The sequence below is a fragment of the Lepus europaeus genome, chromosome 5 (assembly GCF_033115175.1).
Source record: "Lepus europaeus isolate LE1 chromosome 5, mLepTim1.pri, whole genome shotgun sequence".
Classification (NCBI taxonomy): domain Eukaryota; kingdom Metazoa; phylum Chordata; class Mammalia; order Lagomorpha; family Leporidae; genus Lepus; species Lepus europaeus.
Window position 1 is genome coordinate 132,378,235 of NC_084831.1, and position 19,298 is coordinate 132,397,532.

At 46.3% G+C, this 19,298-nt stretch overlaps 1 protein-coding gene across 3 annotated transcripts in view; it reads right to left on the bottom strand.

The window, feature by feature from the left end:
• Positions 1-19,298, bottom strand: part of ILDR2 (immunoglobulin like domain containing receptor 2) — a 63,243-nt gene that overhangs the window by 23,730 nt on the left and 20,215 nt on the right. For all 3 annotated transcript variants that reach the window (XM_062192676.1, XM_062192675.1, XM_062192674.1), the window contains exon 3: positions 19,139-19,258. In XM_062192676.1, the coding sequence (XP_062048660.1) occupies positions 19,139-19,258 (120 nt within the window). The remainder of the gene's footprint in view (positions 1-19,138; positions 19,259-19,298) is intronic.

The following is a 19,298-nucleotide window of genomic DNA, read 5'->3' on the forward strand; positions in this document are numbered from 1 at the left end:
GTAATTACATTTTAAAATTAAAAAACAACAGACAAGATTCATTTAAAACTTTTTTAAAACTTATATCAATATCACTAAAATATTATCATTTCAAGGGCATAGTTACTACATGTTGCTATTGGACAGCCTTGCTCTAGGGATCTGTTTCCCTTATACTGATGGGGTTCATAAGGTTTATTGAGGTACACTAGAGACAAGGTTGCTCATGTGTGAGTTTTCCATCTTGAGCTTAGAGGTCACCATTGGTCCCCCTTCTCCATCAAGGCACCTCACACAAAGAAACTCTGATGAAAGTCAAAGAAAAGGAGGCTCCTGCAGGACACTAGGGGAGGATGCTGGGGACAAAGATACTGGTGACTAGGTGCTCATTTTAGTTTTCCTTGGATCTCTTCAACTCTATTAGGCCAGTGTGGCAACGTGTGTCCTGGACACATCTCCTGTGTGGATGATGTCTCACATTTGGAAAGGTAATTGGGACCAGAGTTTACTCCAAGGGAAGGGGAGTTTGAAGTGGGCGACTTAGGCCAGCTCTGTTGTAGGCATTGGCCGTAACATCTTCCCCCCTTCTGCTGACACAGCTCTGCTCCTGGAAGGGATCCTTGGAAGAACAAGAAAGAACCAAGTGGGGTAACGGGAAAAGGTGTCCTGAGGGAGACTTCCCAGGCTAGTCCTTGGCCCAAGCCTTCACCAAGGGTTACGAGGTGTCCCTATGGCTCACAGGGTAGGAGTACTCTAGGATCCAGCCACGGATTTGGGGCCAAAGCCCAAGAAAGTTATTAACAGCATGCACTGATCTCTTCTGGAGAGTTCTCAGCACAAATATTAGCAATAGAGCAAGGCAAGGCAATGGACAGCTGCACAAAGATTTGGGAATTTGGGATCTTGAATATATCTTGCAGACCTGTCAATAGCCAATGATCAAAAAATCAGTGTATAATGTCTTTAGCAAGCTGGTTACCAGATACTTACTTAATGGTCGGTTTTCATTGTGTGTACTTGTTATGGGTTTCTTTCCCCAATCTGGGCAATTAGCATTGCTAAATATATCTCTTCTTGTATCCAGTAAAGTGAGAAGCCTGTGTTTACTCTCTAGTTCTCAAGCCCACCAATGTTTTAAACTTCTCTGAGTGTGCTACAGTCCAGATCTTTAATTGGATTCATAATAGAAATGATAATGACGATATAAGCCACCATTGCATAGGCTCGCTCAGGAGAAATTAACTGTGTGATAATTATGAACCACAAAAAAAAGTCCATATATTCAAGGAGGATATGGTGCTCATATCTATTACACAGAGCATATTTTGTGGGAAAAACAGTAGACTAGGAGCTAGGGTACTGTGGGCAGCTCTGTCATAATTCACTTAGTGACTACTTCAGGCAAATGTCTTCCTATTTCTAACTTTCGGTTTTCTTATAGTAAAATGAAAGTGTTGAATGAAGTGCTTGCTCTATAAATAGGGATAATGTATGTATATATGTTTAGATAGATAGATAGACACACCTATCTATCTATCTATCTTTGTTTGGCACTGTCCTGGTTTATGCCTGTGGTGTTGGTACAATTTTAGGTGGATCCTTTTCACTCTCAGTGTCTTAGTTTGGGCAGTTAATTATGTGATCAGGCTACCTATATCATTTTTAGCTCTCAAATCGGATGACTTCAATTATTGGAGTTGTAAACTCAGATGTCTCTATGGACCAGCAAGGAATGCCGATGGGTACAGTTGGCCAGATGTGATACAAGAGGCAACAGCTGAGGGTGTGGCAAATGGCACGATTTCTAGGAGGCTGATACTTCTCACTCCTGGCCTCTGCCACCTGTCCCTTGGGAATGTGTTGGTTGCAGGACATTCTATTATACAAGATTCACTAGACCTCACATTGTATGCCAAATCCATTAATTTTAAAAACTGGCAATGAATTAACTTATTTTTATTTGTACTTATTTATTTATTTGAAAGGCAGAGAGAGAGAGAGAGAGAGAGAGAGAGAGATCTCCTACCTACTGGGTCACTTCTCAAATGCCTGTAACAGCTGGGACTGGGTCAGCCCAAAGCCAAGTGCAGGAACTTAATCCAGGTCTCCCATGTGGGTGGCAGGGACCCAAGCACTTGAGCCATCACCTGCTGTCTCCCAGGGTGCACATGAGCAGGAAGCTAAAGTCAGGAGTGGAGCCAGGTCTTAAACTGAGGTACTCCAACGTGCGATGCAGGTGTTCCAACTGGCATCTTAATATTGTACCAAATGCCAGCCCCTGTTTGTTTTTAAAAATACTGGAAAAATCATACAAAATATGCCTGTGAGTGGTATGGAGCCCAGAGATGATGACTTTGCAACCTTGAAGGATATAAACACACAGAGATATTTATGGGTGACTAAAACACAAAAGCTGTGCTTTCCCCAGGCTGTCAGATTTCCTTAGTGTTGCTTTGACATTGCTTCTGCACACAAGGTGACGGTGAATATAAGCTGTAGGCACCCATGTTCAAATTAAAATTAAAAACAACAGTAGAACACATCAAATTGTTAGCCACCTTATTTCTGGGGAGCTGGAATGAGGCTTTCGTTTTTACTTTGACTTTCAAACTGTTGTGATCAAAAACATTAAACTAAGGAGAGGGTGTCATCAGAAATGTGGACAGGAGAGTCACAAGGTCTGTCACTGCAGCAGGAAGATATCCGCCCATCAAGCCTCTCCTTCTCCCTGGAGCCACAGCCAACAGCTGATGCTTCAGAAGAAGGTGAAGGCTTCCCATAATGCACCCGGGTGGTGTTGTCCCAGGGTGGCATGAGTGACAGACTCTGGAGGTAAAGTAGGTGAAGTTAAATGTCTCCGGAATTCAGAACACAGTGAGAGTTTGGGGACAACAGAAAGCACTACTACATCATGTCAACAGCAGAGACAGTGCAAAGCTCTCCAGCTTTTACATTATCATGACTTAAATTTCACTGCCACTAAAGGCATTTTAAAAATTGGATTCACACTGGAATCCTATAGTTCTGAAAATCTTTTGCTTCCAGCTTCTCCCTAAAAATTCCTCCAAAATGCTATTGCAGGTTAGAAACGTGCCATCTTTTCTTCTATCACATCTAATGAAGGTCTGATCTTAGTGTCTAGACAATCACAGTATATACACTCCTGATTTCAGGAGTCCTTTACCACCCCACGTGGTCACTGTTATTCTTGTAGGATTCCGTGTAGGAGTGGCTGTTACAGAGTTACTTTAACTTCTGAGGAAAGGCTGCAAATAGAAAGCCATATTCTTTGCAAACCACAGCTCAGTTTTCATGTAAGCACTCGGAATTTTCCCCAAACCTTGCAGATTCCATTACTTTTAAGAAATTTCCACATGAATAGATCGAATGAATCAGGCATACTAATAGTTTGTACATGCACAGTTCCATTCCAAACTGTCACAAACTCCAGAGCCAAACACGTTCACACACTTTGGGTTGAATGTTCAGGGTAGAAATATCCACTGTGAATAAAACATAAATAAATATATTTATTTATTTATATTTATATTGCCTATATAATTTTCTATTTCAACTGTTTTCTACCATTGCCTCCTTCAAGTTATCCTCATCTGACCTCTCTGTACATATTCCAGGGAACTAGCTCGCTTCTTGAATGTCTCCGATCTCTGCCTCCTTCCCTCCCTCCCTGATTCATTCGTTCATTCATTAAACAAAGAAATGGTATTGTGCCAGGTGGAGACAGAAAAGAACAAGAGATGGGCCTCTGAGAGGCTTAGGTGGTTCACAGTTGAGCCTATGCCCATGCACCTTGTCCAAGAAAACGAGTCTAAGGGCTCAGCTTTAGTTATTTGCTTTGGTGTCAAAAGACCCACTAGAGTTGAAGGACATTCTTCCTGCCACGTCTGTTTGCATCAACCCTCTTTGCATTTTTGACAACAAGTGTCACCCAGTCTTAGGGCTTTTCCCTGGAGAGGCAGTCCCTGCCTGCTTTCCCACTTGTAGTATTCAGAGCATCATCTTTGCACATTTTATAACCAACCATGTCCTGCTGACATGTCCCCAAGCTGCTAGGAGTGATACTCTTTTCTTAGTAGGCTAGGCCCTTCAAGGCAGAATTTCTAAACTGTTTCGTTCCCCTCCTTACCATGCACAGACTACAAGGTTCCAACAGAGGTTCTGACTGAGCTCAGTACAAATGTCTCCTCTGGATCTGAACGTCTTCATTACAGCACATAACTACCAGCTGCAATGAGCCCTGTATGTGTGCCTTTGCCAGCAGGGTGGAAACCCATCCAGGACTATGCATGACATCCCCAGCTCTTCACCCACCCACCAAGATTTTTTTCAGTGTTTCCAGTAACAACTCCTGATTGTTTGGTAGGCTGGGCTTCTGCTTAGACTTCTGATTCATTGCTCATTATAGTGCCTTCTATCCCAGATGGAAGTAGGCTCAGTAGTAAAAATACGAAGAAACCAGCCGCTCATCCAGCACTGTGCTGTGTACTGCAGAACATTTAGCAGCCCTGGACTCGGGGTTCCATGCCAGGAGCATGCTTCAGTCATTGGAACACCCCCAAATGTCATGTTGCCATGTAAGGGAATGGAAGAACCGCCCCACGCCCACACCCTGTGTGAGGTGAAAATCACAGGCTAGGGTATTTTTAAGGAAGTCATTACAGAGGTACAATAGATACTAAAAATTCTGATCAAAAACATTGTGTTTGTGGGGCTGGCACTGTGGCATAGCGGGTAAAGCTACCGCCTGTAGTGCCAGCATCCCATATTGGTGCCGCTTCGAGTCCCAGCTGCTCCACTTCCAACCCAGATCTCTGCTATGGCCTGGGAAAGCAGTATAAGATGGCCCAAGTCCGTGGGCTCCTGCACCATGTGGGAGACCTGAAAGAAGCTCCTGGCTCCTGGCTTCAGATCAGCCCAGCTCTGGCCATTGCGACCATCTGGGGAGTGAGCCAGCAGGTGGAAGACCTCTCCCTCTCTCTCTGTCTGCCTCTGCCTCTCTGTAACTCTGCCTTTCAAATAAAATAAATAAATCTTTTTTAAAAATTGTGTTTATTTCTACTCTTAAAACTTAGATCCAAGCTCTGATTATTAGCCCAAATCTTCGACATTCAATGACAGGTGCCTAAGTTCTAGATTTAGGACAAACTGGTTTCCAAATCATAGATCTGGCTACTCAATCAGCCCGTGACAACAAGCACACTGTCTACTGCACTAGAACTTGTGAAAAGCTGGGATCAAACACCACCTTCATCCACCAGCAGTTACCGCTGCTGGCAGCACGCTTATCTCCATTCATGTCCTTGAACCTATTAGCAGGGAGTCCTCCAGGAGTTTGCCAATGCATTATGCATGTGTCCCGTCTGTTAGAGCAATGAGGAGTGCCTTTCTTTCCCACCTCCTTGCAGTCCCTGTCTTCTCCCTCCTGTTTAGTGCACATCTCAGCTTCACCTTGTTTCCATGATTTCCTCAGATGCCCTCATCTTCAAGGATGTACCATATCCACTCCCTGTTTGCTCAGCTCCTACTCTTCCAGAATATTTCTCTCCTATGTCTCTGGCCCCTTTAAGTGTGAAGATGTTTCTATGGCTATGCTTTTAAGAGTTTGTTTCTATGGCTAGTTGCATTCCCAAATAGATTGGAAATTTCCTAAGGGTACGTACATCCATGTTTTTATTCTATATTCCCATGGCAACCAGGCATTCAATATAGTTTATGACTATCCTTCACAAACATGAATATAGCCTCCCTTTCTTTTACGTATATTTATAAACTATGTATTTAAGCATTACGTGTGTTTACTTTTTCTCTTTGTGTCTTTTACATTTTAGTTCATTTTAAATGATAGTCTTAGATGAGAGCAATTCTGACAGTGAATCCTCTCCATAAAATGACTCGTATTAGGCCATCTGCAATTAACTGTTAATAAATGCTTCAGTCTTTTTGGCAGTGATTATAGGCTTGGCCTGAGGCACTGATTTCTTCTGTTCAACACAGAATATTCCAGAATCCGATTTTTACAGCCGGGAAGGATCACAAAGGTCATCTCGTCCACACCCCACCACATGCTTTCAGGAACCAAAGGCTCAGAGCCATTGAGGATCTCACCCAGGGGCCGATGCTGTGGCGTAGCAGGTGAAGCTGCTGCCTGAGACACTGGCATTGATACGGGCACCAGTCTGTGTCCCGGCTGCTCGTCTTCTGATCCACATCCCTGCTAACGGCTGGGAAGGCAGCAGAAGATGGCCCAAGTGCTTGGGCCCCTGGATGCACCTGGGAGACCTGGATGAAACTCCTGGTTCCTGGCTCTTGTGGCCATCGGAGGGTGGAAGATCCCTCTCTGTGTCTCTCCTTCTCTATCTGCAACTCTGTCTTTCAAATAAATACAACTTTAAAATAAAAATCTTGGGTCCAGCATTGTGGTATATCGGGTAAAGCTGCCACCTGCGATGCCAGCATCCCATATGGGTGCCGGTTCATGTCCTGGCTGCTCCTCTTCCAATCCAGCTTTCTGATAATGGCCTGGGAAAGCAGTAGCAGGTGGCCCAAGTGCTTGGGAGAACCAGGAAAAGAAGCTCCTGGCTCCTGGCTTTGGCCTGGCCCCAGCCAATGTGGCCAGCTGGGGAGTGAACCAGTGGATGGAAGATCTCTCAATGTCTCTCCTTCTCTCTCTGTAACTCTAACTTTCAAATAAATAAATAAATCCTTTTTAAAAAAAAATCTTAACCAAAGTCCCAGAGCTGACTAATAGCAAGGAAGAGAACTGGGGTCTACTCATTTCTATTCCAGTATTTTCTTTTTCTTTTCTTTTTTTTTTAAAAGATGTATTTATTTATTTGAAAGTCGGAGTTACACAGAGAGAGAAGGAAAGGCAGAGAGAGGTCTTCTATCCACTGGTTCACTCTCCAATTGGCTGCAACAGCCAAGCTGCACTGATCCAACAAAGGCTACTTTCCTTAAAGTAAAAAGACTTTGGTGGTCTCCGGGGGCTCAGGGGGCTCAGGCAGCACACACGGAGGGCCTCACAGCTTGGCAGATCTTGGACTGTGGGATCCTTGTACTGCCCCCCAACCATGGCTCGGACCCCAATCCTTTGCCTGAGTCATCTCATCAGAACCACCCCACAGTCCCCAGGACAGCTCCAGTGTGAGCGCGAACCTGCACACTTGAATAGCAGCAGCTGGCCTGGAAGGAAAATGTCTCCCGACCGGCTTTCAGGGGCGGCCCCTCTTTCTCTCCTGGGGCTGAGCTGCCGGCCCCAAGCCTCCTCCCCCTGCCCAGGCGGGCGCGGGTGCCGCCGCTGCCGACAATGGGCGCGGGCTGACCCAGCGGCTGTAACCACGGCAACCGCAGCGGGCAGGAATGCACGCTAATTGCAGGCCGAGGTCCTCCCACGGCGAGGAGCAACAAGTGAGGCAGGCACGGCGAGGCGCGCAGAAGGCTGTGGGGCGGAGGGGACGCGCTGCGACTCGGCGGCAGGAATGGCGCCTGCCAGACCTCAGGGGCGCTCCTAACGCAGGGCAGCGAACAGCCGCCACCAACGTCCTGCAGGAGGTTCAGAAATCTTGGGGCAAATGTTCCAGTGGAGTACTATCACACCAAACCACTCTCTCTTTGCTGGGCCCCTTTGTGCTCGGTGTCAAGTTGATGGATGGAGACCCATGTGCGCCTTTCTAGGTCCCCATGAATGAAAGGCCAGCCAGCAGGCAGGGGTTAGCAGGTGCAGGGAAGCTGAGGCTAAGGTGCCCTCAAGCCTTCTGGGTTTCCTGTTCCATCAACAGGAGTCTCTACAAGGTGTCCATCATCTCCATAAAAATGGGTGACCACCACACCAGAGTGCCTGGACAGTGTCAGTCCACTCCCATTGTCTTGCCATGCATTATTAAAAGTTCTTCCCTCCCTCCACTTCACTCTCAAGAGTGTCCTAACTTGGGCAATCGATCATAATGTTATCCTACCTGGAGACTTCCCACATCCACCCAGATCCAAATCTGAGCCTTAGATGTTCCCCAAACCTCTCCAGCCTTCATCAGATGGTCTGTGCGACCTCAGGCTTGTATTTAGCTTATGCAGTGAATGCCCTGTAATTAACTGAGAAATGGGGCTTCCAACAGCAACCAGAACATAGCAACCAAAGACAGCGTACTGGGACAGAATGCCCTCAAATCCACCAGCAGGAAGATTGCCACAGGGCTGATTAGGGCCACCCGCAGCAAGACACCGCATGTGCCATTGAGAAAATGCGAGTTTATTAGTAACGGGATTCCAATTCACAGATGGCCCGTGAAAGCCTCTGCCTATGGAATGGGTGGCAGGAAAATCAGCTGTTTAGTGGGAGTCCCTGGCACACAGAATTTCCTGGAGAGGGTTCCCTCACATTAGGAATGACACGCTGGCAATGAGATGTGCAGAACGGGAAGAGGTGGGAGAAGAGCACTTCCATGTCACTGTCATACCCCCTCCTCCACTTCCACAGCTAAGACAACGCGGACACCCACTGGCCTAAGGTTATGTTGTAACTCTGAGCCAGGGTTCTCTGACCCCAAGGTCTCTGCTGTTCACAGCAGACTTTACCCAGGAGTAAGATGGACTTTTGGTCAACATCAGGATTTCACAAGCTCAGCACTATTGACATTTGGAGCTAAGTAGTTCCTTGTATGGGAGGGCTGCCCCGTGTTTTTGCATGATGGTTAGCCTACTCCCGGTCTCTGCCTATTCCATGCTGTAGCATGCCGTGAGTTGTGACAGCCAAAAACAGGTAGCTAAACATTGCCAAATGCCTGCTGGGAGGCAAAGTCACGCCCGCTTGAGAATCAGTGAACCAGATACTTAATATCCAGATACACTCTTAATCTTTTCTTTTGTTGCTCTCTAAGGGCTTCAGAAATATAACTTCTATTTTCACAAAAAGACATTAATTCTATAGAGGGAAGACAGAATCACTTATCTGTTTTGCTTATTGATGGTGTTGAGGATTCAGTATGCAAAAAATAGTAAATTTAGGTGTAATTCATACTGGAAGCAGAACTGACTCCATTCCATGAAGCCGAACAAGGAGCAAGATTGAGATTATGCAGGAGAGAGCTCTGACGGTTAAAGGCGAATTCCTGCCAAGAGTGAAAGGCATGACCCATGTCTCTCGAGGAAACACAATCTCCAATCTGCTCTTCAAGTAGTAGAATACTGGCTACGGACAGGTAGCAACCAGGATCAGGTGCTAGTTGACGCCTGCTCAACTTTTCCGGCTCTTCCTTCTCTTCTCCCTTCAACATATTTCTCTTGCTTCTTTCTAAAAACAGGACCCACAGGAACATGTAGGTAAGGTCAGGGCAGAGCGGGCCAGGGCTAGAGAGTGCCGGGAGACAAAGCCGTGGAGCTGAAGCCGGAGAAGTCCGCTCCTGCTCCTCCTTTGTCTTCTGCCTCTCCTTTCATGGGAGCCTGTGGGGTTGTCTCCGCCCTTTTGGAAACCTGAAGGCACAGGTGTCTGCTGCAGATGGGATAATTCTGCCCTCTGGGGGACATCAGCCCCACGTTAAGTCTTTTCATATGGGGCCAGCTCATCAGGAGCATAATCCGGTGTACAAAGGAAATTGTGGGCAAGAGCTCAAATCAGAAGATGTTCCAAAGGACTGGCTTCCAAATATATGGCTGGAGTGTGGCTCTGTCATGAGTTCTCTCTCTCTCTGTGCAGGAGTAAACTTTTTCTGTCTTCTCTTCCAATTCTTTCCCCCTTTGCCTCTGTTTGTAAATTTTCCAGAGAAACAGCAGCAGCCACTCTCTGAGATCAAAGTTTTCACAGGCAACAAAGACCTCCAAGGAGGCTGTTGCCATGGGAACTCTGGGAGCTGAGGCCCTTTTAATCGGCAAATCTCCCTGGTTAGCAGCACTGGGCTGGGGCTGGCGCAGGGGATGAGAAGGGGGTGGGGCGGCCTTGGCAACAAGTAGCCTTTCTGAACAGCCTGAACAAAAGTCACCAGGGAGGGAGGTGGACAAGATTCAGATTGAGGCAGCAGGAATCCAGGGGCGGGTGCTTGGGCATTTCCGCCTCAGGAAACCATCAAACATCCCTGGTCAATCGCAAACTCCAAGGTATACCCTCCTGAGAACTCACTGATTCCCCCCCCCCCCTTTTTTTTAACAATTTTTTTTAAAGGTGCAAGAACACACAGAGAGAAAGACAGAGAGAGAGAGAAAGAAATCTTTCATCCACTGGTTCACTCCCCACATGGCCACAACAGCCAGGGCTGTGCCAGGCCAAAGCCTGGTGGAGCCAGGCACTCCATCCAGGTCTCTGACATGGGTGCCAGGCACTCCAGCGCTTGGACCATCTTCTGCTGCCTTCCTTCACACACTAGCAGGAAGCTGGACCAGAAGCAGAGCAGCCGGGGCTCAAGTAGCACTCTGGTAGCAGATGCTGGGGTCTCAAGCTGGTATCTCAAATCTGGCCAAACCTTTTGCACCACAACGCCAGCCCCGATTTCTCCTTAGGTTCTTCATTGCTTTTCATGGCAATGGGCAACAAAGTTTATTTTATACTGGAATAACAATTTCAGATACAGTATGTGAACAGAGTGATGAGAAAATTAAAAGAAGCTATGCTTGCCTGTCCCTTCCTCACCTGTCTAGATAATATGCATGCTTCCTGGGTAAGTCACAGGAGGCGATGGAAGAAAAAAAAATAGAAGCATGACAGGAAAACAAAGGTAATGCTGTGGCATTACATTCCCAGGGAAAAATCAATCCTAAATTAGTGCCTGCTCACAGGGACCTGCTGGGAGCATGCCTGTTTCTGGCCTCTTAGATTAGCATTGCATTTGGCTCAGAAAGATGGAGAAACTGATGATGAATTCCACAAAATGTTCACTGTGTGTTTTTGCCTGCCTGGCATTCTCCCCCTCCGTTTGGAAACAACTGCCCGATTTTCCTGCAGGCAGCCGCTGCTTTCCCTCTCTCCTGTGGGTTCACACGGTTCAGTGGTGCAGCCGGCAGGTTGCTCCCCAGACACAGAGGCCACCTCCCAAACAGGACTTCTGCTGAAACCCTGAAGGGGGCCCTTTATCCTCCTGCAAAGAGACCAGGGAGGCTGGGCCTACTGGGGGACCACCTCTGCCCCTGCTGCAGAGAGCTCACCAGAAAAGGAAGCAAACACAGAGAGGTCAGAGGCAGGAGGCAGGGATCAGAAAAGATCCTTCAACACAAAATCTGAACACTGTGATCCAGCCGAGCGAGGCACACCCGGGTTTGTCCATCAACGTTTGGGGTCGGGAATCTTTTTTTCTGCCAAGGGCCATTTTAGGTCTTTATAACATCATTTGCAAGTCACACAAACTTACCAATTTAAAAATTAGCCTGCTATAGATTTGTTGAATTTCAGGTTCTACCTGCAACTGCCACAGCAGGGTCAGACCCAATGATTTCATGGGTCCTACACAGCCCATGTGCGCATGTCCCCCACCCCAGTCGCCCTGAGCCAGTGCAGCCCCTCTCCCTTGTAACCAAAAAAGTTGTAAAAAATATAATAGTTAGCTTCAGACAGTGAGATTTTAGAAGATATTTTCTTTTGATGTACTTTTCTGTTTTACACAAGAAGCATACATTCTTTTTTATTTTTTCTAAAACAGAAACCATATTAAAACCAAGCAGCAGTACAATATTTGAGGCACCACCTATGTAGTCTATTTGAAGTCAGAATCACAGGAAGACTCTGAAAATCCTTCTTGTTTATCTGAATTTCCCAGGTGAGAGAACTTGGTCCACATTAACAGCTCATCAGAGGGACCGGTGCTGTGGCACAGTAGGTTAATCCTCCGCCTGCAGTGCTGGCATCCCATATGGGCGTGGGTTCTAGTCCAGGCTGCTCCACCTCCGATCCATCTCTCTGCTATGGCCTGGGAAAGCAGGGGAGGATGGCCCAAGTCCTTGGGTCCCTGCACCCACATGGGAGACCTGCAAGAGTCTCCTGGCTCCTGATCGGTGTAGCTCTGGCCATTGCGGCCATGAGGAATGAACCAGCGGATGGAAGACTCCTCTCTCTCTCTCTCTCTCTCTGCCTTTCCTTTTCTCTCTGTGTAACTCTGACTTTCAAATAAATAAATAAATATTTTTTAAAAACACAGCTCATCAGAGCAGGGATTTCTATAATTCCCCTCCATGACCGATAACTGCCAGGAGTTGTTATTTGCCGTTAGGAATGTCTTCCTTAGTTTGAAAATCAACACCCTTTGCTCATGTCCTGTTACTCTATTCTCAGGCAGCAGTGTTCATCCACGTCCACTGGGGCCCTTGCCCCCTTTTCTACTTAAAGGCCCTTATCCAACAAACCACCACCCCATGGGATAGCAGAAAGGAAGGGTCAGGCCCTCACATTGTGCGTGGAAACAAGTAGGAACCAGGCTGGCTGCTTTTAGATTTTAGAATAATAACACCCCTGCTTGAGCCTCCCTGGAACGGTGAAGCCCTCTTCCTGCCAGCTGGAGCTGCCCCAGGGAACGTATCCCTATCCAAACAGTGGCCTGGATCCAGGTTATAAACAGCCTGTCCTTACCACTGATGCTACACCGATGTCGAATCTCAGGGTGGCAGATTTCTGGACACCCCCACTTTCTGTCACTGTCTGCTGGTGTGGCCCCATGATCCCAAGTGGCTGTCTAAATATTTCTAAGGTAGCTGTCACTGTCATCTTAAAGCACCCAAAACACTGTGCACATTTCTCAAGTTCGAAATGACTTTACCTGCTGAGTCATCACAGAGGCACTAAAGGATGCTCCGTATAGCTTTCAGGTTCAACGTTGAATCAGTGGTTGTCCTCCTCCCGTTTCTGTGAATCACATGTCTTTGGATATATCTGCAACTTCTGCAAGAAGCATCCATAGCGAGTTGTGGATGGTTCAGATGTTTGGGGTGGAAGTAGGGGTGACTCATGGCCGGTGAGGAGGTATTCAATCTATACAAGAACAACTATGCCTTTGAAGTGAGAGCTGAGGTCAGTGGCTGCAGGCAGTTTCACCAAGAAATAAAGTGAAATATTGAAGCAAACCTGGGGCAAGTAAAAATCATTACCTCTGGCCCCAGGAAGCAGCCACATTTTTTTTAAAGGCCTATTCTATAGCTTCTTAATACAGGCAGGTTGTAAAAGCAGACCAGGCTGAGAGTCAGAATGGTTAGGTTTGCTCATCACCACTTTCTTTCCTGGGATAACAGTCCTAAGACATAGGCTTTTAGTTTCATTTGGAAAATAGTGCCTGTTCTATCTTACAAGATTAATGAAGAAAAATTTTGTGAATTACTACTCATTATCGGTGCACATTAATAGTAGCAGTAGATACAGTAATGGCATCACTTTGGTGGATATTGACTCTTTTGCTATGCCATGTCTAGTCTTCCTTTTTTGTGAGAGTATCTTAACTTATTTTGAGGAATTAATTCTTTTTTTTTTTTTGACAGGCAGAGTGGACAGTGAGAGAGAGAGACAGAGAAAGGTCTTCCTTTTGCCATTGGTTCACCCTCCAATGGCCACCGCGGTAGGCGCGCTGCAGCTGGTGCACCGCACTGATCCGATGGCAGGAGCCAGGTGCTTCTCCTGGTCTCCCATGGGGTGCAGGGCCCAAGCACTTGGGCCATCCTCCACTGCACTCCCTGGCCACAGCAGAGAGCTGGCCTGGAAGAGGGGCAACCGGGACAGAATCCGGCACCCCGACCAGGACTAGAACCCGGTGTGCCGGCGCCACAAGGTGGAGGATTAGCCTAGTGAGCCACGGCGCTGGCTAATTCTTTTCTGTATCTTGAAGAGCTCTTCACCAAGAGCCCCTGATCTCCCAAGGCTAAGAAGTGGACAAGTTAGCCAATTTGGCAGTGACTAAACTAGGACATTTATTTGTCGGGCAGAGTGAGAGAGAGAGAGAGAGAGAGCAAGCGAGCTTCCATCCACTGGTTCATTCCCCCAAACAGCCACAACAGCCAGGGCTGTGCCCGGTTGAAGCCAGGAACCCAGAGCTTCTTCCAGGTCTCCCATGGGAGTGCAGGGGCCTAAGCACTTGGGCCATTGTTCTGCTGCTTTCCCAGGTGTAATAGCAAGAAGCTGGGTCAGAAGTAGAACAGCCAAGTCTCGAACTTGCAGCTATATGGGATGCCGGCATCTCAGGTGGTGGTTTAACCTGCTGTGCCACAATGCTGGCCCCAAGACTTTGGTTCTTGAGTGGGAAAATGAAAGGACAAAAAGCCCCAGTTGAGTTAGTTCTCCCTGGTTATGGAGCCCTAAAGATACTGCCCAGGAATTCCTGCTACACAGACTATGGAGTATCTCTGTCCAAACCATTTTCTTCACAGGCACTTACAAAGTGATAGCAGGATCCACTGCCTGATCTGTCCCCCACAAAGCCCCACAAAACTCCCCTCCCTCTCCATGCAGCTGGGAGCAAAGGTCTCGGACATGGCAGAGCCAAACAATGGAGATGCCTAGAGTCCTATCCCACCGCCTTCCAGCCCACGTCTGATTACAAGTGACTGAGATCTGGAGGTTGTCTATACAAAAGCTAACAATTGTTACCCTAATATACTAACTTTTTCTGAGACTGATTTTCTAGTCTGCCTTTCAGGTAATTTTTAAAAGATGTATTTATTTACTTAAAGTCAGAGCTACAGGGAGAGAGACAGAGAGAGAGAGAGAAACAATCTTCCATCCACTGATTCACTCCCCAGATGGCTGCAACAGCCAGGGCTGGGCCAGGTTCAAAACTAGGAGCCAGAGGCTTCCCCTGGGTCTCCCACATGGGTAACAGGGGCCCAAGCACTCGGGCCATCTTCTGCTGCTTTTCCCAGGCCACAAACAGGGAGCTGGATTGGCAGTGGAGCAGTCAGGACATGAACCAGAACCCAAATCCATATGGGATGCCGGCTTTGCAGGCAGCAGCTTTACCTGCTACACCACAATCCCTTCCTTTCAGTTTTAATGTCCTTCCATGGAACTCCTTTTCTGCTTAACCGACCCAGAGCCGATTTCTGTTGATTTCAATCATAGTCCCTGGTGAACCAAATAAAAAGTATGACCAATGATCTTAAAGCATGTTATCTCAATTAAGATTGTATAGATGTTCCTGTGTGACACCTTAAACTCAAAAAATACTCACTATTGGCTAATATTTAAGAGGCACAAAAGAGGAGTTACAGAGCTGGTCCATTTATCATTTTTTAAAAACTTGCCGAAGCTTCTTTACTGCAGACACTCTGCTAGGCATTGCAGATAGAACAATGATGGAAATTGGTCCTTGCCTCTGAAGAGTCACGGTCCAGTGCAGTTAAGAACCTTCCAAGTCTGTGTGGGAAATCAAGTACACATGCAGCGGTAAAATGTGACCACTGGAAGTAAGAGTGGAATCTAAGCCAATAGTCTCAGTTCTTGGCCCTGTTTACCTTCTAACATCTGCCTGGGTGACTCGTGTGTGTCCTTTCACAGCTCTGCCCATCACCCATCACTCAAATCTATCATCTCTCACTTCTCTGCTGAGCTGCAGACCTACATTTCTAATAATCGACAAGATGTCTTCACCTCGGTGGTCCGCAGCATATCACGTTCAACGTGTCCAAAAACCAGTCTCATTCTCCTGCATCCCCAACCTGTGTTTCCACCTGCGTCCACTTTCTTAGTTGCTGGGATGGCTGGCTACCCAGCTAGTTAGAAATCATGGGGTCCTATTTAAGACACTCTTTTCTCTCATTTTCTTTTACGCATTAGCCACCAAGATCTGTTGCTTTCATCTCAGAAATGCTCTCCATTTTCTCTTCCCAATTCTCTACCCTGGTTCAGAATCCCACATGTCTCCTCTACGCTCCGCAGCAGCCCCATAGCCAATCCCTCTGCTCGGATTCTCTCCAACGCCGCACCTACTCTGCTGCAAATTGCTGTTTTGACTCTGAGATCTAATCTTACTCCTCCATTGGTGCACAACAGCTTTGAAATCCACGCCTAGATTTTCCATGATATGCATTTTCCGTGATCTCTTTGAGGACCCCTGGTGTAAGGGGCTTTGCGATCTTGCCGCCTCAACTTTTTCATCCTCGCCTTTGTTAGTATAATGAGGAAATTAAAGTCTTCTTAACTTTGCCTCTGATCTATCTCTTTCACTCATCTTTCTTTACTAATTTATCATCTGACATTCCAACTACTTCTCTGCTCCTCGTTTTCTGGTCATCTCCAAGAAAAGGTGACGTAGTTGATTTCTCCAAGACACCACCAATCATCTCTTCTCTCTGATAGGTTTAGTTCTATTATCCCTGGCCCACTGCAAAAGCCCAGCCTGTTCCCTGTGGCTTCCCTGTGAGTGCGCATCACCCTGTATATTCTGGTAACCGATCCATACCCTGCTTATCTCGGTGACCAAGACTAAGCTCCTGGGGGTGGGCGGCTATGCTTATTCACCAAGCTGGTCACATCACTCATCACTTCATCACCTCCTTTTTAACCCCCAAATTTTAGAGCTGAAATAAAAGTCAAAAGTAACATAGTGGAATACCTTTTCCTCTGCACAAATCCCTGACAGGTAGTAAGTCTGGTTAGAAACTTTCTACTCTGTTGAATACCTCCAGAAACCCAGAACTCACTACTCCCAAAAACATTCATTGCAGCTTCAGATGTCCCCAGTTGTTAGCAGTTCTTCTTCACACTGGGACTCTAGCCCTACCCATGTAACTCGTACTCCGGGTTCACTTTTACAGTCACCATGTGTTTCCTGTCCTTCTTCTACACAGTAGCATTTCAAATGTTTGCAGACACGTCCCCTGCTGCCTGCTCCAAGTCTTCTTCCAGTAGACCAAATCTTCCAATCATTGCACACACAGAATTCAATGCCTGAACCAGCGGCTCATGGATGTTGCAATTAGCAAACCATGAACCCAGTTTTCTTCCCACTGAGGTTCTCATCTCCTCGGGGGTTGACCTTAGAAATCAGGCGACTTTCCTGGTCTCACATGAAAAAGAATTCCTAACAAATAGGTCTTCAGGATATAACGATCAAACAATTAGAATTTTCAAAACTGCGACAGCATTTTGAAAAATCATATATGTAAAGGGGTATTAAAGCAAAGAAGACTCTGAATTTTGCATTTGGGAATTAAATATAGTACTTTACACAGCCAGAAATGTTTCATAGGTTTCAAACTAATCCCTTTAAGTAAGTAACACAAGCAGTGCTGCCCTAAAAACTTCCCATGACAAAATTATCATGCTTTGAACATTTCCAACGAATGTGGAACATGGCAGAATTACTTTTTTCCTCCCCAAGAACCCTAACATGTCTCTACTTACCTCTAGATATGCTGCTTCTGCTGCAATGCACTTGTTCTAACAAGATTTACTATCCAGTAGTTAGAAAGGTTAAAGAGGGTTCCACCTCAAATAAAAATAACTGTTATAAAGGCACAGACAATATGGTGCTTTATGGAGTGCCGTGGGGTTTGACCTGCGACCTCTCCAGTTTTCCTTGAGCCTTCTTTTTAGAACAACACTGATTGGTGTCCCTCATCTTTCTTCCCGCCCCTGCTGACCACTGTCATCCAAGGCTTCCTTTCACGCACCTCTCAGCTGCTGGCCCCTTTTTGTCTGGAGAACAGCATCCTCATCCAAGCTGCTCTGTACATTTTGACCTGAAGGAAGGCTCTTCATATAGTTCGGCACACCCTCAGATGACAAAGCTCTCATCCCATTCATCTAGAACAACTGGGACCAAATTACAGAAAGTAGTTTTCACCTGGCCTCCTTTTCCTGCGCAGGCAATTACTTCTCTGCAAATGGCTGCCCTGGCCAAATAACTGTGCTCACAATTAGCTAATTGCAGGCTCAATGAACCACTTGTTCCTTCAAACTTGGCTACTGAAGTTGTGTGATTAAGCAAAAATGTATCTCTTTATCCCCTTGTGATTTACAGAGTCACAGCATAGCCCAAATCAGATCACCCTGTGTCCTTTTACAATGTCAGAATCGGCCTTTTATTCTTCATTTCCTGTTGAATATCTGTCATATTTCCATTCTTTCTTTCGTCACCTCAGTTACATTTTATATACGGACCCAAAATTATGGTTAAATCAAGTCATCCTTTGACTAAGGTAGACCATTGTTTTCATAATACAATTTTAAAATAGAACACCTAAGGTATCAGAATAATTGCTTTGCCAAAATCACACATTCATGAATCAAGACTAAAACTAAACATTCTATATGAATGCCACTTTCTCCCTGGGGACTGAGTTTCCTACACAGGGTGACAGCCAACCTTCAAGTTCATTTGCCTTTGAACAGGAATACTTTGACATATTCCTCCAAATTGCTATCATCTGGTTCCTTGGATCCCACAAAAAAAAAAAGTAATTCCTTGCCAACAATGGCCTCAGGTGTATATCCTGAACTAGCTTGTCTACTACACCCAATCCAGTTTATTTTCTTACTTTCTATATATTTTAATTGTCATATTCTACCAATATGTACACAACACAAAACGTGCCCGATTTTCAGCTTCATCCAATGAAGTCAGCTCCGGCTGCCATGGCTCCAAACCACAAGAGAAGAAAAGTGGCCAAAAGGAATGACTTTTCTTTTACAAAGAAATCAATATTAATAACAATTAGATATATTTGCTTTGGGAGTAGTTCAGACACTTTCAGGTTTCAAGAAATTTGCCACTAGAAGGTCTCCCAAACAGCTCTTTTCATCGGGTACCTTTTAACGCTGCTCTGCAGTTCACAGCTACTGTGCTTAGGGTTGACTCACGTGGACGTAGCTGAGTAGCAGAAAGATTCCTAAGGTTCCCCCAAGATCCTGGCACACTAGCGAATTCTTCTCCCCTGCTCCAGTGCTCTCTGCATTTGCTTCCACAATTAGTATGTAAAAGAGAAGCAAACACTTACAGGAGAATCAGGGCTGAAGGTGAAAGTGGAAAGGAGGGAAGAATGAAAGCTAAGGCGACATCAGGGAAAATGGGGAAGAGGAGGCCTCCACCTTCAGCAAAGCAGACCTCCTAACAAAGAACGCACTCTCAGCAGCTTTGTCCAGGCACAGAAGATAAAGGCAGGGGGTGCACAGGCAGAGTGAGGGCGGGGACACAATGCAAGCGGTCGGTCGAGGGTGCCAACGCGGCCCCTGGTTCTCGCTTACCCAGCACCAGCAGCTCCACGGAGTCCTCGTTCTTGCCCTCCAGGTCGTCGGGCGTGGTGATGATGCAGTAATACAGCCCGCTGTCTCCCCACAGGAGTTTGCCGATTTGGAGATCTGCATCTGTGATCACAGAAAAGAAGGACCCTGTCCTAAAACCCTG